Source organism: Podarcis muralis, chromosome 2, assembly GCF_964188315.1.
Source record: "Podarcis muralis chromosome 2, rPodMur119.hap1.1, whole genome shotgun sequence".
NCBI classification, from domain to species: domain Eukaryota; kingdom Metazoa; phylum Chordata; class Lepidosauria; order Squamata; family Lacertidae; genus Podarcis; species Podarcis muralis.
Genome location: NC_135656.1, coordinates 1,612,553 through 1,634,083, shown reverse-complemented (window position 1 = coordinate 1,634,083; position 21,531 = coordinate 1,612,553). Strand labels below are relative to the sequence as shown.

The following is a 21,531-nucleotide window of genomic DNA, read 5'->3' as shown; positions in this document are numbered from 1 at the left end:
TGTAACACTGTGGGAGGTATTCAGTGTAAGTTCTACTCATAATAGTCTGATTGAAATTAATGTTAATTTGGGGCCTTAATTTCAGTGGGTCTACTTTGAGTAAAACTTAGATGACTACAACCTTCACATTGCAAACAGCAATAGGATTCAGGTTAGTATGGGTAAACATTGCAGGTGTTACTGCATATAACTGAAGGACTGTGGAAAACTTGATACTCTGGGCAACATATAAATGGCAACTTTGGATGCCAACTCCCATCAGTCCCAGAACCAGCATGGCCAGTGGTTTTTGAACTTTTTGCATAAGCTGAATATCTGATGTGGCAGTCGGCTATTGTTTCTGGGGCACCTGCACCAATCAGAAGCTGCGCCTTGGTTTTCGAACATTTCAGAAGTCAAACAGACTTGTGGAATGGATTAAGTTTGGCACTTTTGTTTTGGCTATTTATTTTGCATTTTTGATTTTGAGGCTTTTTCGGTTAATTTGTTTTTGTGACTGTGTAGAACCCAGTTCAGCTACTGATTTACTGATTGATTGATTGATTGATTGACTGTGTGACTGTGGAAATGGATAAAAGCCTCCCATCCAAACAATGACTATCATCAGTGCAGGTAAAAAAAAAATAAATTTAATTTATTTTATAGTACAGTACTTTGATTATTGCTTTCATTTTATGGATCAATGGTCTTGTTAGATAGTAAAATTCATGTTAAATTGCTGTTTTAGGGGTTGTTTTTAAAAGTCTGGAATGGATTAATCCATTATGCATTACTTTCTATGGGAAAGTGCGCCTTGGTTTTGGAACACGTTGGTTTTGGAACAGTCTTCCGGAACAGATTTAAGTTTGAGAACCAAGGTATATCTCATTCTGCACCAGACTGGGTCACAATGAGTTTCCATAGCAATGGGTTGGTGGTGATAGACTTCTCCTTTCAGGAAGTCATTTCACCCACTGGAGCAGCTGTATTCAGGCATGGCCAAGTCCATGCTAGCTAGATTCATTATCTGGATTCATGCCAGCCAGAGCACCAACTGGTCTAGCCCCACAAGCACCTGGGTCTGGATCCTGGCTGATTTTCCTCTGTGGTCCATTATGACATCACAAGCAGCCAGAGGAGAGTGGGCCAAAGGAGGGAGATCAGGTACATAGCTGTAAGGTAGCTTCATCTGGCTTGTGTCCACTAGACTTGGGAAGCTTTCCTTTGAGGGCTGGATAAGAGCACCTTCATGAGAACCTATTTGCAGGAGGACAGAAGTGACTGAGCAGTGCAGCTATGTAAGTCAACTCAGGCTGAGTTCCCTGATTGGTGCTTCCATCTATTGCTATTGTCCATCTTGCCCAAGGATCAAACATCAGGTTCAAGCCCAGCCCACTTATTAGTTAAGATGGGCATTGTCCAGAATATATGATCTATGGAATTTCAAATTCTGCAGAAGGGTGTGTGTGTGTCAAATAGACTGATAGAGCCACAACTGACTATGGGGTCTTCTGTGTGCAAGACAAGTGCTCTTAGATTCTGAGCTGCTTCTCAAATTTAACTGAGAAGTTTTAAAATGTGAAGTAATTGCAGCCATTCATTTAATCCCTTTGGTTAACCTGTGTTGGTCTCCAACACTCAACTAGACATGCCCTGGTCAATTTAAGCCGTGTCTCATGCTAAGGCAGCCATCTTATGCTCACATACTTGGGAGTAAATTCCAAGGAGCACAGCAAGGTTTACCACCCAAGAAACTTGTGCAGCATTGAGTTGCATGAACACAATACAGCTATCAATTATGGGGATGCAAGTTCGATTCATTCAAGCAGCAAAAGGGTTGCAGACATGATAGAGCAGCCAGAGAAATCCTTTTGGCACATCTGAAGCAAAACACTTAAGAATCAAGAATCAAGGAGGCTAAGATACTTTCCATTGGCTTGCTTAGTAAGCCCATGTTTTGACTCCATGTGCTAACACAGTTAAAACTACCCCATTATAGGATTCCATTTTGTCCTGGTTCATGATCCAACCCAAAGGTTGCACTTTTAAGTCGTATTTATTTCTGTGGCAGAGTGCTCTGCTCGCTTAGTTGGGACTGAGCCCCACTGAACTTGGCAAGACTTACTTCTTGGTAAACGTGCATGGGATTGGAAGTTAGATGTACTTAACTTTGGCTGGATCAGGTCCATGGCTCTGTTTTATGGCTTTTCTTAGGCTCTGCAGCAGCCAAGCTAATTTATCAGGTAGTTATTTCATGTGAAATACCTGCATTTGCTGATAAAAACCTGAGCTAGACAAATCAGTTGTTTCCAGTGAAGTGTGCTGGCTGTGTTGATAGCTATTTCATGATAAATTGAGGGGTGTGGTGTGCTTTTAAAAAAAGGAAAAATGATGAATGGCACTATTTGTTTTTCTGGATTTGAAAAGGAATCCACATTTTGCTGCCTCAGCAGCAGTTTCAGAAGCCAAGATTTGTGGTGACTATTCAGTTAGGAGTATGACGGGATCAGCAGATCCTAGATCTCGCCACTTTCGTCATTAAATCATTGTTCCATTCCTTTTGCTCACCCACCTGCTGCCACCTCTGACTCTCACTTCAGTCTTACTGTACCAAGCTCAGTTCACCTGCTCATCAGTGTGGCCACAAAAGAGCCAGGCGCAAGATATTTTAGTAACCTCCCCAGAGTAACAACAGAATAAATCCAGCAACTGGCAGGTCTCCGGCCTAGGTCTTGCCCCACCACCTATTGCCTGACCCTTTTCATTGAAGGGTCTAGTGAAAAACATTTTTAAAAACCTAAGATCATGGCCACTGTTCACATCACCTCCTGACAAATAGAAGGGGAAGAAATGGAGGCAGTGAGAGATTTTACTTTCTTGGGCTGCATGATCAGTGCAGATGGTGACAGCAGTCATGAAATTAAAAGACGCCTGCTGTCACAGTCCGGCCTACAGGTGATCAAAGTCCAGGCTGAGGATGTCAGGACCGTGGGCAGAATGGCGGGGTGGGAGCAGGAACGAGAGTCCAGAAGCCAGGGGTCCGAGGGTCAGGAAGCAGGGAGTCATGAAGTCAAGGGCCAAGGGTCGAGAAGCAAGGAGTCATGAAGTCAAGGGTTCGAGGGTCGAGAAGCAAGAAGCCAAACACAGCAAGGCAGGAAAAGTGTTGCTGTGGCAAAGAGCCGAAGGGAAATGCTGACCTTATATCCCTTCCCAGCTCTAGCCACTAGGCACAGTGAGTTACCAATTGGCCTCACCTGTGCAGCTGCGCCTTGCCTCTCCAGAACAAACTTAGAACAAACTTAGGAAGGCCCCGGTCCTGCGAAGCCCTACTGGTCACAGGGCCCGGCTCCTGCACGCACTCCTGACACCTGCTTCTTGGGAGAAAAGCAATGACAAACCTAGACAGCATCTTAAAAAGCAGAGGCATCACCTTGCCAACAAAGGTCCATATCGTTAACGCTATGGTTTTCCCAGTAGTGATGTATGGAAGTGATCACTGAAGAATGGATGCTTTTGAATTATGGTGCTGTGGAGGAGACTCTTAAGAGTCCCATGGACTGCAAGAAGATCAAAACTATCCATTCTGAAGGAAATCAGCCCTGAGTGCTCACTGGAAGGACAGATCCTGAAGCTGAGGCTCCAAGACTTTGGCCACCTCATGAGAAGAGAAGACTCCCTGGAAAAGACCCTGATGTTGGGAAAGATGGAGGGCGCAAGGAGAAGGGGACGACAGAGAACGAGATGGTTGGACAGTGTTCTCGAAGCTACCAGCATGAGTTTGACCAAACTGTGGGAGGCAGTGGAAGACAGGAGTGCCTGGCATGCTCTGGTCCAGGGGGTCACGAAGAGTCAGGCACAACTAAACGACTAAACAACAACAAACCACAAAGTGAATGGAGCAAGGATCCTCTGCATGGAAAGCATGTGCTCTTCCACTGGGCCATGGTCCCTTCCAAGGGAGCCCTGCACTAGTGCCATAGCTACAGGGGGACTAGTTGGGGTTTTTGCCCCAGGTGGAGCCACCGGAGGGGCTCCAGTAGGGCTCCCAGCCTATGTGTGTGTGTACACAAATGTGCATGTGTGTGGGGGGGGGGGGGGAGTGCCCAAGTGGGTCTTTGACCAAGTGAAAGAATGTCTAGTTTCATCCCTGCCCTGCACTCTCAAGCCATTTAGCTCAGCTGGGAAGCATCTTGCTCCTTGCCTGCAGACTCTCAGGGGAAGAGGCTGGGAAGAGCCATACACCCAGGCACTGACAAGCAGAGTGGTGGGTAGACTGTCAGGCCAGCCCTTGGGAGACCAGGGCTCAAATCTCCACTCAGCCATGAAGCTCATGGTGTGACCTTGGGTCTATCCTACCTCATAGGGGTGTTGTGAGGATAAAGAAGGGGGGGATAACCATGCACGCCACCTTGAGAAGTGGCACATGGGAAAACACAAAGCGAAGAGTTGCATCCGCTGCCAGTCTTACTCAGCATAGACCCATTGAAATTGGTAAGTGTGACTATTTTATTTTAAAGTTTCCTTCCTCCCCAAAGAGCTCCCCAAGGAGTGGCAGACAACAAGTGCTAAAAGCATCTTAAAAACAATTCCAGGATACATGCAGACTGGGAATGATCTCAGCTTAAAGGGCTGGTTAGAAGAGGCAGGTCTTCTGTGGTGCCAAAAAGACAATATTCTAATATTCATAGAATCATAGAATCATAGAGTTGGAAGAGACCACAAGGGCCATCGAGTCCAACCCCCTGCCAAGCAGGAAACACCATCAGAGCACTCCTGACATATGGTTGTCAAGCCTCTGCTGAAAGACCTCCAAAGAAGGAGACTCCACCACACTCCTTGGCAGCAAATTCCACTGTCGAACAGCTCTTACTGTCAGGAAGTTCTTCCTAATGTTTAGGTGGAATCTTCTTTCTTGTAGTTTGGATCCATTGCTCCGTGTCCGCTTCTCTGGAGCAGCAGAAAACAACCTTTCTCCCTCCTCCATATGACATCCTTTTATATATTTGAACATGGCTATCATATCACCCCTTAACCTCCTCTTCTCCAGGCTAAACATGCCCAGCTCCCTTAGCCGTTCCTCATAAGGCATCGTTTCCAGGCCTTTGACCATTTTGGTTGCCCTCCTCTGGACACGTTCCAGTTTGTCAGTGTCCTTCTTGAACTGTGGTGCCCAGAACTGGACACAGTACTCCAGGTGAGGTCTGACCAGAGCAGAATACAGTGGCACTATTACTTCCCTTGATCTAGATGCTATACTCCTATTGATGCAGCCCAGAATTGCATTGGCTTTTTTAGCTGCTGCGTTACCCTGTTGGCTCATGTCAAGTTTGTGGTCAACCAAGACTACTAGATCCTTTTCACATGTACTGCTCTCAAGCCAGGTGTCACCCATCTTGTATTTGTGCCTCTCATGTTTTTTGCCCAAGTGCAATACTTTACATTTCTCCCTGTTAAAGTTCATCTTGTTTGTTTTGGCCCAGTTCTCTAATCTGTCAAAGTCGTTTTGAAGTGTGATCCTGTCCTCTGGGGTGTTAGCCACCCCTCCCAGTTTGGTGTCATCTGCAAATTTGATCAGGATGCCCTTGAGTCCATCATCCAAGTCGTTGATAAAGATGTTGAATAAGACCGGGCCCAAGACAGAACCCTGTGGCACCCCACTAGTCACTCTTCTCCAGGATGAAGAGGAACCATTGATGAGCACCCTTTGGGTTCGGTCAGTCAGCCAGTTACAAATCCACTGAGTGGTAGCATAGTCAAGACCGCATTTTACCAGCTTCTTTACAAGAATATCATGGGGCACCTTGTCGAATGCCTTGCTGAAATCAAGGTAGGCTACATCCACTGCATTCCCTTCATCTACCAGGCTTGTAATTCTGTCAAAAAACGAGATCAGGTTAGTCTGACATGACTTATTTTTCAGAAATCCATGCTGACTATTGGTGATCACAGCATTCCTTTCTAGGTGCTCACAGACTGTTTGCTTAGTGATCTGCTCCAGAATCTTCCCTGGTATTGATGTCAGACTGACTGGGCGATAATTATTTGGGTCCTCTCTTTCCCCCTTTTTGAAAATAGGGACAACATTTGCCCTCCTCCAGTCTGCTGGGACTTCGCCTGTTCTCCAGGAATTCTCAAAGATGACTGCCAGTGGTTCTGAGATCACATCCGCCAGTTCTTTTAATACTCTTGGATGCAGTTCATCTGGCCCTGGAGACTTGAATACATCTAAACTAGCCAAGTATTCTTGTACTATCTCCTTAGTTATTCTGGGCTGTGTTTCCTCTGCTGAATCATTTGCTCCAAATTCTTCAGGTTGGGCATTGTTTTCTTTATCGGAGAAGACTGAGGCAAAGAAGGCATTGAGGAGTTCAGCTCTTTCTGTGTCCCCTGTTTGCATTTCACCATCTTCTCCTCTGAGTGACCCCAATGTTTCTTTGTTCTTCCTTTTGCTATGGACATACCCATAAAAGCCTTTTTTGTTGCTTTTAACCTCTCTAGCAAGCCTGAGTTCATTTTGTGCTTTAGCTTTTCTGACTTTGTGTCTACATGTGCTGGCTATTTGTTTCAATTCCTCTTTGGTGGTTTCCCCCCTTTTCCATTTTTTGTACACATCTTTTTTTAATCTTGACTCAGTTAAAAGTTCTTTCGATAGCCACCCTGGCTTCTTTAGGCACCTTCCATGTTTCCATCTCATTGGTATTGCCTGAAGTTGTGCTTTTACTATCTCCCTCTTAACAAACTCCCAGCCATCATGAACTCCCTTTCCTTTTAGTATTACTGTCCATGGGATCTCACCCAGCACTTCCCTAAGTTTTATGAAGTCGGCTTTCTTAAAGTCAAGAAATTGAGTCCTAGTATGCTTGGCTGCTCCTTTCTGCTGTATAGTAAACTTCAGAAGAGCATGATCACTCGTGCCTAATGATCCTTCCACTTCTACCCCACTAACCAGGTCCTCAACATTGGTTAGGACCAGATCTAAAATGGCTGTTCCTCTTGTTGCTTCTCCCACTTTCTGGACAATGAAGTTGTCTGCAAGGCCAGTGAGGAATCTGTTTGACCTTATGCTCTTATTCAAGGGGATGGCATTCCAAAGGGCAGATGCCACAACACTAAAGACTTGATTTCTACTTTGTGTGGAATGTGCTTCCTGATAAGATGTAGGAGGCTCTCACTTGCAGAATGCAGAGACTGACTGCGTCTATATGGGGTGAGATATCTTTCAGGTCCATTCATGTCAATGGGTACACTGTGAATAAAACTTAGTTGGATATGACCTTGATGCTCTATTAACTTTTGGCACTGGGCAAAAAACCTCTTTATTTTCCCAGGCCTTAAACTATGCTGTTTTGTCCATCTGCAGCCCCTTGGATTTTATTATATTTTTTGTTATGGTATAGTTTTATTCTTTATTCTTTGTGCATTATGAGGCTGGGATTTAGTTAATTAGTCCTGCTAGCAGAGGCCTGCACAAAGACTTGTGCTAGTTCAATGGGGCTTTCCCCTCGCCTCTCCGTGTTCCCCTGCACTCCTCAAAATTGGGTCGGGGGTCAGGAGAACCCCCAGAACATCATATGGAGGGAGGAGAGAGGGATTGTTCTACCCAGCAAGCTGAAAGGCTTGTGCTGGTGGCATTATTGCCATAGTGCTACGTTGAATTCCTCTTCCTGCAGATGTTTAGATTCAAGGGAGGCGTAGAACTTTTAATAAAAGCATCCAAAGACAAGAGTTTTCCACCAGATACCCCCAAGGATGCTTTGGTTCCCAAAGACTGGACCTGTAGACAGAATCAAAGGTTTGTTGGAAATCATTAAAGGCCATAAAACAAGCTTTGTTGAACTCAGCATTTTTTGTAATTAACTACTGTCAGATGGAGATGCTAAAGCCAGCTTGTTTCCTGGCATTGTCTAGTGTAGCTCATCCTGACCACATCACACTGAATCACTCTCAGGTAAGCCCCATTGGATGGCCATTGGTTGCAGTCCTATACCCTGCTTGCTCTAAGGATGTGGTGCAAAGTGAATACCTAAGGGCGTGAATGAAAAGCTCCTGGACCTACAAAATCCATCCTCTCTAACAATTGGCCATGCTGCCTAGGGCTGATTGGAGTTGCAGTCCAACAATATCTGAGGTTGCCATGTTGAATATCCTGATGCATATGATTACACCAGTGGTGGGAAGCCTTTGGCCGGAGGGCCCAATTCCACCGGGCCTCCCTATTTTGCCCAGCAGACAATATGGCCAAGCCACGCCCACCTGTCCTACGCCTGATGTCATGTAAAGATGCAGCTGGGTCAAAGGGATTTGCAGGTGGTGCCAATCCGTGGATCATCACTTGCAAAGTTGATTGTCAGGGCTTGCAAAGAGCCACAAGTGGTTTGTATAACTTCCTGCATGGTTCTTCCCAGTCCCCTAAGATCAGCTGATCAGCTGGAACATCAGGGAATGGGCAGATGGGCAGTCCTGTCTACATGCCACACTTGGTTTGCATAGGGAGGGAGACATTAGCATCCGGCCCCCTAGCCATCTGTAGGTCCCACCTCCTGGATTATACTCTCTGCCTGCCCAGCAGAAGTTTTGCTGCAATGAAAATTGTTCCAGCTATTGACAGGAGTCTGGCTCCTTGATAATTGAAACCTATCGACCGATCACCTTTCTTTAAGGAAGGCAATACAAGACCTGCATTCCAATCCTCTGATTTGTTCAGTGTGCTGCATTGCTTGGAGGGAATGGTGGTGATGAATTAGGGATTCTGGGTTCAGGGTCCCCCACCCCCCATTGCACTTTAGCTTTGATTGGAGACCATTTTTATCTCAGTTGCTCATATCTAATGTCATTTGCACCTTATATGTGCCTGCCTGACAGGACTTCCCAGATCTGTTTAAATCTCTCTTGACTCTCACTCTGCATGCTGTGTCTGAATTAACTCAGGAGGCTGGATGTTCGACAAGGTTGAGGCATTTTCTGTGTGATCCCAGGTCTCTCCTTTCATTGCATGTCTAGAGGTTATATTTATGCTGTGATTCCACATAAGCTGAGGAGGGGGAAATTAAAAAGATGCTACTGAGTGGCGCTGTGATGCGGGTGGCGCTGTGGGTAAAACCTCAGCGCCTAGGACTTGCCAATCGCATGGTCGGCGGTTCAAATCCCCGCGGCGGGGTGCGCTCCCGTCGTTCGGTCCCAGCGCCTGCCAACCTAGCAGTTCGAAAGCACCTCCGGGTGCAAGTAGATAAATAGGGACCGCTTACCGGCGGGAAGATAAACGGCATTCCGTGTGCTGCGCTGGCTCGCCAGATGCAGCTTTGTCACGCTGGCCACGTGACCCGGAAGTGTCTGCGGACAGCGCTGGCTCCCGGCCTATAGAGTGAGATGAGCGCACAACCCTAGAGTCTGTCAAGACTGGCCCGTACGGGCAGGGGTACCTTTACCTTTACCTTACTGAGTGTTTACCTAACAACGTTAGGCTCCCTTTAAGAGCCAGTGTGGTGTAGTGGTTAAGAGCGGTAGACTCGTAATCTGGGGAACCGGGTTCGTGTCTCCGCTCCTCCACCTGCAGCTGCTGGGTGAGCTTGGGCTAGTCACACTTCTCTGAAGTCTCTCAGCCCCACTCACCTCACAGAGTGTTTGTTGTGGGGGAGGAAGGGAAAGGAGAACGTTAGCCACTTTGAGACTCCTTAAAGGGAGTGAAAGGCGGGATATCAAATCCAAACTCTTCTTCTTTTTCTTCTTTAAAAAACAAGCAACACCCAAGTTTCTAGCCCTCATCATTCCAGAAGATTTATGGAGGAATTCCCTAAGGAAATCTCAGAAGCGAGAGACAGAGGCTGTGTATGCACAACATTTTATTCTAGAATCAATGGACACCACATGCTTATTTTTCTTATGTAGTCCACTCAGTTGAGATCTATTGCAGAGTTGTTGGTTTTGTTTTTGCCCTTGAAAAGCACTTCTTAAGAACATTAGAAGAGCCCCGTTGGAACAAGCCAGATGCCAACGTGGAAGCCTGGAAACAGGACCTGAGCACCGCAGCCCCTCTCACTCCCCACTTGTGCTTCCCAGCAACTGGTTCTCAGAGGGAGGACAGAGCTGTCATAGTAAGCAGCCTTATCCTCCATGAAGTTTTATGATCGCTACCCTCCCTTCCACATGCCAACCAAAACTAGAAGAAAAATGAGAAATAGCTAAAATTGCATGAAATCCCATTTAGATTCTGCACTTTGTATAAATGATACAAATTAAGCATCTCTATATCTCTCTATTAATTGGCCATGGTTATCACTGGAAGGTGTCCCACTCTTGTTGCATATACACACCTGAGAAAAGGTTCCACTGAACTTGAGGGGACTTAGCCCCGGGTATACATGCACAGGAATATCCTTGGCTTCTGAGACTCTTCTAGGTGTTGCTGGCATTGCCTCAAGTGTTTGCCGGCATCCAGTTCCAGAGCCCAGATTCTCTGCTTGCTGGCATGGTGTGATCAGGTTGCACAAGACATGCACAGATCTGGCTGCTCGTGACTCCTGACCTTGTCTTACCATGCTCTCAAGCTTTAGTGCCTCAATTGTTGTTGTTGTCATTTAGTCATGTCCGACTCTTCGTGACCCCCTGGACCAGAGCACGCCAGGCACTCCTGTCTTCCACTGCCTCCCGCAGTTTGGTCAGACTCATGTTCGTAGCTTTGAGAACCCTGTCCCGCCATCTCGTCCTCTGTCGTCCCCTTCTCCTTGTGCCCTCCATCTTTCCCAACATCAGGGTCTTTTCCAGGGAGTCTTCTCTTCTCATGAGGTGGCCAAAGTCTTGGAGCCTCCCCTTCAGGATCTGTCCTTCCAGTGAGCCCTCAGGGCTGATTTCCTTGCATTTCTCATTATTAGCAAAAGCAGAATAAAGCACTGCTAAAAAAGAGAGACATCATGGAATTTTTTGAAAATTGGATCATATTGCTGAAGAATGACTGAATACACACTTCCAGTGCTCTTTTCTCTTCCAGACACTTAAAGGGTGTAAATTTCTTTTTATCCATTGTATTTGACACAATATGGATCCCCTCCCCCTTCACTAGCATTTTTCTAAAATTATTCTATTTGCAATCAATACATTTCCAATCAATTCTCTCTCTAGGAGTTTCATGATATCCCTCTATTGACAGAGCAATATAACAACAGAGTCAAAAGACAGATGTTAATTGGTGGTTTTATTTATAGGTATAGTTTGTTCCTGATGTCTAGTAAAAGCAGTAATGAGCTTATAACATTTCAAATAAACAGCCAACCAGTGTTAGATAGGGGCAAGCCGGGCAACCGGTGGCATTCTCCCACTTGGCTGGTTGTGGTTGACAGGCCTGCAGGTGGAAAGAGGCAGGAATGAAAAGGGAATGATCACACTGATAGGTGACAGAAAGCCAACAGATGGACACTGATAGCCATTGTAGCCATTGACAGCCTCTGTTCTACCTCCACTTCAGTTGCTGGGAATTATAGAGGAGGGAGGGCTGTTGCACTCTGGTCATGCTTGCACACTTCCCATAGGCATCTGGTTGGCCACTTTGGAATGGGATGCTAGACTAGACGAGCCCTTGGCCTGATCCAGCGTGGCTCTTGTCATGCTCTCATGACAGCAGCCACCACAGTATTTCCAGTTAGACGTGTGCACTTGAGGAGGGATCCTCCCCACCCCCTTGAAAATGGGTGGGGGTGGCATGAGTGGGGAAACTGGTGCCCTCTTGATGTTTTGGACTACAACTCCCATCAGCTGCGAGCAGCATAGCCAATGGCCAGGGGTGCTGGAAGTTCTAGTTCAGTGTCATCTGGAAAGTCACAGGTTTCCCATCTCTGAACTATATCCCCCCCCCCTTCTTTTCCCCAGCAGTGGTGCTTCACCTGTTTTTTGGTTGGTTTGGTTTTCAGTGGATGTCCTGCCCTGCTCTGATATATTGTAGGTTGGAGCAAGAGGTGGGTCCTGCATCAGGAGAAAATTGAGAAGTCACTAGCTTTTTGTCCAAAGAAGAAAGCTATTTCCGTTTTCTGAATGGAGAGATGAATTGGGATCTTGACAGCCACCACTAGAGGACTCTGCTGCCCTTCCATCTGCATCCCTTAAGGCAGGAGTCCCAGCTGTTTGGAATGGCTGCAGAGCCATAATTTCCTCATTCACCATTATAACATATTAACTTGCTGTTTTTCATTTGCAGTTTTGTTGCTCACTGCTGTACTGAATCTCCTGTAAAATGTTACAGAATCAATGGGTTCTTTGAAGGGCCCCATTGACCAGCAGAAGCTGGCACAGCTGGCCAGAGGCGTTTACCTGACCTTCTCACAGGTGAGTTTCTGCAGCTTATCAGGAGGGGAAGGGTGAGGAGTGAGGTGGTAGATAGAGTGATGTGGTGCAAGCACATTGACAGGAGTGCTGATGGTATGCTTGCACTACACCAACCTCACCACCAACTCACCTTGCTCAGTAAACAACAGCAACTTAACTGCTGGGAGGTCAGGTAAGCACCTCTGCCACACTATGCCATCCTCTGCTTCTGTTGACTGACTGCCCTAAGCCGGTACATCTCCCAGTCCTGTAGAAAAACCCACATGTTTAACTAACAGGACTGCTGGGAAATTCATATCTGACCAGGAAAGGGCCGTGTGTGTGTGTGTGTGTGTGTGTGTGTGTGTTCTTAATTCACTCTAGCAGATGCCAGTCTGGTCTTTCTTCTCTCTCTCTTTGAAAACTTTCAAGGAAAAGGACTCTGCAGCTACCTTAGACAATGTGGTCCATTGCTCAAATACCACTAGGCTTTCTGCTAGTTTTTAAATCTAAGCCTGTTTTACTGTATCCTTGAACTAGGGCTCACTGATTTACGCAAACATTTAAATAGTACTGGAAAATGTGCCTCTTTCTCAGCGATTTTCATTGAGAACCCACAACTTCATGTTGTGGAATCATCTCACCTTCTTGTGTTCTGAAATCTAAGAGAATGGCATATACTTTCCCATTCTCTGATGGGTCAAAGCTCAACGGCAGTGCACATGCATTTCATGATAAAGTCCAATGTTCATTATCTTGCATCTCCAGGTGAAAGATTACAGCTGGACTGGGAAAGAACTGTGCCTGAGAACCTGAAGAGCTGTAGCCAGCTGGGGAAGTGACATTGCTTCATGGTAGAGCTAACACTTTGCATTTAGAAGGACCCAAATTCAATCCCTCACATCTCCACTTTGGGCTGGGGAAAACTCATGTCCAAAATGATGGAGAGCCACTGTCAGTCAGTGTAGATCAGGGACAGTCAATATGCCACCTTCCAGAGGTTGTTAGACTTCAACTCCTTCGCAGCCCTGGCCAGCAGGGCTAATGGTTATGGGTTGATGGTAGCTGTAGTCCGATGGTACCTGTAGTTCAACAACATCTGGAATGCCACAGATTCCCCATCCCTGATAAGCCTAGTAGACCAATGCTCTGAATCAGTAAAAGGCAACTTCTAATGCTCCAGCTGTATGTCAGTGGTCTGCCTTGAGTTGGTGGCATCTAACACCATCACTTCCCAATTGTTGTGCATGCACCCTCTCACCAGCATTTCTGCAGAGGATTGTTCTCCTACACCAAGATTATGAGCTTTGTCTAATAGACTGGGGAATGTTCCATTAAGACTAATCAAGGCTCCCTTCCACACTGCTGTGTTCTGACACCCTGTCCCTTACTTTCACACCTAAGTTGGTGGCACTTGGAGAAAAGTTTTGATTGGCCAGATGTGTGTCTTTCCTCCCACCCCGCATTCCAAACCCTTCAACATCTTCCTAAGTTTATTTCACATCACTCTCATTTCAGGTCTAGCCTTGCTCACATGTGCGTAGGCTGGCGTCATAAGGAGTGAGTGTGAGTAAGCAGGATTGTTAAATCAGCCTGCATGCTCATTTGAACTGCAAATATAACCTTTGTCTGTATGATCCATGTTTCCTTATTATGTGGAGACAGCTCTACATGCATATAGTCATACTTGCATAGGCTATGTTCTAACCAGAGGTGCTGTCTTGCGCCCAAAATGGGGGGGGGATGTGCACGGTGCACACGTGTGATGTCATGTGTGCAATGCATTCACAACATAGCATCGTTGGGAGGAGGTCAAGGGCAGAAGTCAGCATGACGTAGATTCCTCTCTTGCACTCAGGAGGAGCCAGCCACTGAAGCACACCATGCTCAGCTTCCTCCACTCCCTCAACATCATGGGGGCCCAGCCCCCTGCCAGGAGATATTGAGGGGGCCCAAGACATCTCTGCCCCTAGGAGTTGGCCCGCCTAGTTCTAATATTCAGTTGAACACTCATTTTGGTAGGGTGGAGCCTGCCACCATGACCTCGCCCACCCCTCCTTCACACTCTGTTGCCATGATCCTGCCTCTCCTCCACACTCCTTCATCTATCATTTGAAAATCGGTCTGCTCCATTTCCAGTCAGTGTAACTTCCTGCTGAAATCCCATAACTTTCCATACCGCAAATGTTCTGAGGTTGGTTTTTTTTTGTTCCAACCTTTGTTGCACTATAGCACCTCCCATAACAGTGTAGCATCACAGCACTAGTAGAACAGAATCAATCCACCACTAATAAACTATTATTGGGTTAAGAACATGTTGCAGGCAGTTATCTTTCCACAAGGGCCAAAATGGATGCCAAAATCCAGCATCGCCTGAGCTCTGCGAGTGAGGCTTTCTCCTGATTGAAGTGCAGAGTGTTTGAGGACCAGGACATTCGCAGGGAAACCAAAATGCTTGTTTACAAAGCTATTGTACTACCAACCTTACTGTATGCTTGTGAAACGACATCTCCAACTCCTGGAAAGATTTCATCAATGATGTCTCCGAAAAATTTTACACATCACTTTGGAAGATAGGCAAACTAATGCCAGTGTATTGGAGGAAGCAAAGATCACCAGTGTTGAAGCAATGATTCTTCAACATCAACTTTGTTGGACTGGTCATGTGCAGATGCCTGATTATTGTCTTCCAAAGCAACTACTCTATTCCGAACGTAAAAATGGAAAGCGTAATGCTCAACAAAAGAGGTTTAAAGACTGTCTCAAGGCAAATCTAAAAAAAATGTAATATAAACACTGACAACTGGGAAACACTGGCCTGTGAGCGCTCCAGCTGGAGACCAGCCTTTACCAAAGGTGGCATGGGCTTTGAAGACACTCAAACTCAGGATGCAAGGGAGAAACATGCTAAGAGAAAGGCACGCAAATCCACACCGTGATTAACTCCCGCCCGGAAACCAATGTTCCCACTGTGGACGGACTTGTGGATCCAGAATTGGCCTCCACAGTCACTTACGGACTCACTTTTAAAACCATGTTTATGGAAGACAATCTTACTCAGCTACAAGTGATCGCCAAAGAAGCAGAAGCAGAATACATCTGCAATAGCCCAGACTTTTAAGGCAGAGGTGGCCAAAGCTGATAGACTCAACCACATTTGAATCAATTTATGTTTTGCTTTTTGCTTTTTAAAAAGGTGGGGGATGCCTAGCTCCACTTGTTGGAAAAGGTGAGGGAAATGTTTTCAGTCTAGGTATTAGCACTGTATCTCTCCTTGGGCATAGCTGTGCATAATGCTATGGCTATGCTTGGGCACATGTGGTCCATAACTCGTTCTGCTAGATGGCCCCATCTTCATTATCAATGAGGACATCATTGTGGGTAGTCTATGACCCACTATCAGGAGCAAGCTTCCTGCTGCCCTGTGGATGTTGTTGAACTACATCTCCCATGTTCCCTGGCCACTGGCCATGTTAACTAGGGAGTTATAGTCCAAAATATCGGGAGGTTTGGGAAGATTGGTTTGTAGAATATAGTATTTCATAAGCATATGGAAGTTGGCCATTTCTACTTTAAATCTGCAAAAAGATTGTGTTATAGCTCAGTGCACCAACATAATACATCTAATCTCTACAGAAATACTAGCTGGTCTATCTGGCAAATTGGAAAAAATCATAGCATAGGAAGCACAATCAATGCAGATGGATCTTTTTCAATGCTCCTTGCTTGTAGATATTGTTTTTTACACCTGGTTTAGTGCTAAAACACCACATCACTGACAAAGGATGCTTCCAGTTGCCCCTGAATAATTACAAACAGATATACATTTTTTTTCATGAAATGACTGTATGTGTGACTTACACAGATATATAATAGCAAATATTGCACCCCCAAATTATAACACAGATTATAACAACTGCTTGTCCAGTTGATTTCAGTGGGGAAGATGTATGGCCTGATTCTGTACATGTTTGCTTTAAAGCAAGCCCTACAATGTTATTTTTTAGGAAGTTGTACATGATTGCAACATTGAGCATGTTTACTTTTCCCATTGAAACCAGTGACTTTCAATGCAATCTTATGCATTTCTACTCAGAAGCAAGCCCCACTGAGTAGGTGTAAGATTGCAGTCTTGTAAGGATCTGACTTTGACTGAATTGCATGGCTAGTAAAAGAAAGAATCCTCCAAGACTAAAATCTTTGCCTCCATCAATATCAAATCATGGGGCAGATAAAAGCAGCAAAAGCAGAGCACCTGTGCTATATTGATGCAACAGTAAAAACCGAACCAGGCAGCAAACAACTCCCACACCCTAAGGCAGGCATCCCCAAACTTGGCCCTCCAGCTGTTTTGGGACTACAACTCCCACCATCCCTAGCTAACAGGACCAGTGGTCAGGGATGATGGGAATTGTAGTCCCAAAACAGCTGGGGGCCGAGTTTGAGGATGCCTGCCCTAAGGGGTAACCAGTGTGGTGTCCTTCAGATGTTGTTGACTTCTTGCTGGACTCCAACTCTCATCATTCTTGACAACATCTGGAGAGCATCATTGGCTATCCCTGCCCTAGCCTACTGCTGGATGCCTAACCCAAGCATACAGGTGTTTGTGTGTGTAGAAGATGTGCAACCTTTTGAGCAGTTATTCTGAATTACATCTTTCTGAAACTGAGGACAATGCCTTGTACTAAAACAGACCATTAGTCCGTCTTGCTCAGTGTTGTCAACACTGGCTTGAAGTGGGACTCCAGAATTTCAGATAGGAACCTGTCTGAACCTCAGACCTTGGCCATGCAAATCTCATGCTGTACCACTGAGTAATAGCCCCTCCATGAGAGTAATTTGGAAGTATGCAGCTGCAGATACTCACAAGCAAGCCCCACTGTGTTCAATGGGCACAGACCCATTTAACCACTTGGCTACACGGGCTTGTAACTGAGCATAGTATTGCAGTCTGCACCCTATGTACTGAGTCCAGTGGGGCTTGCTCTGTAAACATGCATAGCACTGTCAGGGAGATCTCAAGATACAGTAGCAGGGAGAATCAGTTTTTGTGATAGAAGTAGCATTGGCAAAAGTGGAGCCGGGGCATCTCTGGTGTTTGAAATTGACACTATTGGGAAGACAACAAGGAACACATTTATTATGGCATATGCTTTGGTGGACCAGAGCCCACTTCACTGTATACAGAAAGCATAATCTTGAGCTGGCAAGCATATGTATTATACATATAGTGGTGATAGTGGGAATTGTTGTTGTCTATCTCATGAAAATCATAGAGTTGTAGAGTTGGAAGGGACCCAAGGGTCATCTAGTCCAACCCCTTGAAATGCAGGAATCTCAGCTAAATAATAATAATAATAATAATAATAATAATAATAATAATAATAATAATAATAATAATAATTTATTATTTATACCCCGCCCATCTGGCTGAGCATCCATGGACATAGCTAGGATTTTTGTTAGTGGGGGGCAGGACTTCGTGGGGGGGGCAGGACTTTTGTTAGGGCAGAACCAAGATGATTGGTCAGTTAACTATTTCTATTGTTTTACTTGATCTAGGAGGGGGGCAGCTCCCCCCTGCCCCCCCCCCCGCTACACCCATGAAAGCATCCATGAGAAATGACCATCCAAACTTTGCTTAAGAATCTCCAAGGAAGGAAAGACAACAACCCCCTGCTGTCAAACAGCTCCATTGTCAAATGGCTCTTACTATCAGAAAGTTCTTCCTGATGTTTAGTCGGAATCCCCTTTTGTGTAAGACTCATAAGACTTGGTTGTCAGACCATCAATCATCTTGGTTGCCCTCCTCTGCACATGTTCCAGCTTGTCAACTGTGCAGTTACATGCTGTAAGAATGTGGAGGAATAGGTTTCGAAAGGGGTGGGGAAAGTGAAATGAGCAGACCGTGATGATTCCCTGTGACCCCACTTAGCAAAGTAGCAATGGTGGTGACAGAAGCTTCCTGGCATTGGTAAGATAATTAACACATGTAGCCTAATAAAAGCAACAACAACAGCAACAACAGCAGCTGTAATCTTGATTCAGGCCACAGGTGACACGATTGAATTGCTGGATCAATTGTAATTCAGCAGTTCCCCACTGGAGTTTCCCTTCGAAGTACTGTTAAGTGCCTTTGCTCACGCCCTGGCCTCCTTAAGGTCAGCTGCGGAGTGCTCTGGTAGTTGAAATGATTTCCCTTTCTGCTATCAGACCTGTCCATTTTTTGCAGATACTAACTTGCGTCTGTTCCAGGTAGGCTGCAGAAGGGGACTGCTGGCAGACGGCGGCCTAGCATATCGCCTTTGAAGATGATGAGCAGGCGGATGAACCCCTGAAGGGGTGGCTGACGCCAGCAAGAGCTCCGGTTGAGCAGATGGGCAGGCGGCTAGAGTTCGCGTCGTCTGCGCTCTTCCTTAGGTGGTCTCTTGGGCCACAAGAGTTTTTGCTGTCTTGGCTACCACAGACGGCTACTTTTCTGGAAAGTTTAGTTGGAACTTGGAACGCTTATCTGAGTAATATGCAGCGACCGCGGGAGAGGAACGCAGGTTTAATTTAATCCAGCCCCAGGCCCCCAGCCCCACCGCCGCAGCCTGAGAGAAGCTCCACAATTCCTTGCAGGGAGGCAGGTGGTGGAGTCTGCAAACTGAGAAGAGGGGGAAACCTTGTCCAGTGAGCAATGAAGTGCGCTAGTTTGGCGCAGGAGTTGGGGTGAGAGCGGATTATCCTGAAATCGGATTATCCGCCCTGCCCTCTTATTATCCTGTGAGCTGTGCGTTTCTTCAGGCACCCCGCTCCTATTGCATGGCTTGCGCGGACACAAACCTGCGTACATTCGGTGGAGGTTTCCTCCGAAGTAAGCGCGCGCAGGAGGGCAGCTCCGCTTGGCTCAGGAGCTGGCTGCAACCCGAAGTGCAAGCCTCAAGCCTAATTACACCCACGCCGCCCCCAGCCACGCGCACCCTCCCTTTAATTTGCGCTGGGCGCCCCCCCCCCCCCCGCTGAGCCGGCCTGTGGCCAGTGGCGGCGTGACGTCAGAGCGGCTGCGAGAGGCCGGGGCTGTTATAAGGAGGGGCGCGCGAAGCGCCCCGCTTCTCGGCTGCTTCCTCGCCTTCGCCTCGGCAGACGGAGACGCGCGGCCCGGCCAGGAAGGGAGAGCGGGGTGGAGGCCGGCGCGTGCCCGACGGGGCAGATGAGCCGGGAGGCGGGCTGCGCCGCGGGCTTCGCCGGAGGGCGAGGGGCATGAGGCAGGGGGCGACATGACCGTGCCGCTGCTCAAGATCGGCGCCGTGCTCAGCACCATGGCCATGGTCACCAATTGGATGTCCCAGACGCTGCCGTCGCTCGTGGGGCTCAACGGCACCATCTCCCAGGCCGGCACTTCCGAGAGAAGCGTGAGTCCGCCTCTTCTTCGCCTGCCCCACGGCCGCCCCTTCGAGGCTGCCAACGCGCGTTTCCCGGGAGCCCAGCGGGCCTCCCTTAGCGCCTTTGCAGCTCCATAGGGAGGCCGGCTTGGAGGGTCGAGGATCCCAGTTCATTTAGTTGCGCAAAGCGGGCGGGGAGGCGGGGCACGGGCACACTGCCATTCCGGGACTCTGTCACCCCCACCCGGTCCGACGAGGCTTTCGCGAGGGTTCCTCTCCTCCCTCCCGACGAGCTGCGATAAGCTACAAAGCTGCCAGCTCCGCGCTTGCCCGTCTGTTTGCTCGGCGAGGAGCTTCTACCCACCGCGAGGAAGGCGCGCGCCGCGGAAGAGCTTTCCAGGCGCCGGGTCCCCGTTTCTCCCCGGCCTTTGCCATCCCGCGTTGGGCGTCTACTAGTTTTTCTAGGTCAGCCATCCCTGCTTCTGAGTGTGCTGTCGCCGGGCGTGTGTGTGTGTGTGTGTGTGTGTAACCCTGGAGAGAGAACTTATTTACCAGCAGATTTTTGAGGGGGTGGTGAGTGCCTGGACGGACGCTGTTCAGTCACACCCACACTCCAGCCTTTCCAACGGGTCTTTCGCCGGGTGACCTAGACCTCGTCCCCGCCCTGGCCTCCAGGATCCCTATCTGGATGCCAGTCACCGATGGGCTCAAGACACCGGACGTTTCCGCGCAGGAGATTCGGCTCGCGTGGGCGGACTGAAGGGCTCGGGCAGACACCCAGATTTCCTTGAACGAACGCGCTTTGCATGATCCTGCCTAGGGTTGCGTGATTTCTGCCTTGCGTGCCTTTGCTGCAGCTTGGGCCTCTAGAGTCTCTTATCCAGTCGAGACCGATCTTCTCCCGCTTTCCGCTCCTCTCAGACCACGGTTGGCTTCCTCTTTCCTCCGCCCCGCAGCTCCTTCAAGTGTTTGTTTATTCCTCCAGATCCACCCCACCCCATCCACGACGCTTCCCACTGACCGTGGGGAGTGGAGGATGGCAAGGCAATTTTTCTCCCCCCTTTCAACAGCCCCTCTCCAGATCCTGGCTAGATGCCACCTTCTGTGGCTCCTTGGTGTTCCCCGCTCCTTTCTTGAGTGGAAAGGGAGAGCCCCCTTCCCCCTTAGCCAAACTGGGGCTTCGGCATCGCTGTAGCTGCGACGAATTTCTCCCTCTGTCCCTCCCAGGCTTGTAGCCTGGCCGCTTTCGGGTGTGCACGGACGATCTTCAGCTCGAGATCGTCCCAGGATGCCGCCAGCATCCGCACTTACTCCAAAGCCGCTGTAGCTTCCGTACGTCCACCTTGGGGTTAATTTGGCTTGATTACCGTATTTACGCTAAATCTGGAGAAAGAAGAACTCTTCTCCCCCCCCACTTTTCTTCCTGCCCCCATTCCTTTCACGCTTGTCTGAGTAGATTTCTCTACTACTAGAAAACTTTCCTCCTTTCTTAAAGGAGAAGCGCTTGCTTTGTGTATGAGAAGAGGGAAGAGTTGGTTCAGAAGAGCCCGTGGGTCGCGGACTCTGCAGGGTATGTGCGGGAAGAAAATATTGGTCCTCCTCTCAAGTTCCTGCAGCGAAGGGGAACGTTCTTGCAGCTGGGCTGGGACAATCTTTCCCTTTTTTAATCTAGACAGTCATTTTTAGAAATCCGGGGGGGGGGGGTATAGGTGTCAGCTTAAATAGTGTCTAGCAAATGTGTAGATACAAATTCCTGTATAGAGCAGATGTTAGTACCGCGGGGTGGGGGTGGGGAGTAAATGTTTTATTCTTTGATGCGATCAAGCCTTCGGTTGCCTGGAATTTTCTGACGCATTTGATGGACAGTTCTCCAGGGAAATTTGTGTTACAATAAATG

At 47.6% G+C, this 21,531-nt stretch overlaps 1 protein-coding gene across 4 annotated transcripts in view; it reads left to right on the top strand.

The window, feature by feature from the left end:
• OLFM2 (olfactomedin 2) overlaps nucleotides 1-21,531 on the top strand; it is a 200,420-nt gene that overhangs the window by 35,013 nt on the left and 143,876 nt on the right. Inside the window, exon 1 of one of the 4 annotated variants that reach the window (XM_028721180.2) lies at nucleotides 19,322-19,664. The exons of 1 other annotated variant lie outside the window; for it this stretch is intronic. In XM_028721180.2, coding sequence (XP_028577013.1) covers nucleotides 19,530-19,664 — 135 coding nt within the window. In that variant the 5' untranslated portion in view covers nucleotides 19,322-19,529. Of the gene's footprint in view, nucleotides 1-19,321; nucleotides 19,665-21,531 lie in introns of those variants that run through there. 2 more of the 4 variants (XM_028721176.2, XM_028721178.2) reach the window with 2 other exon arrangements.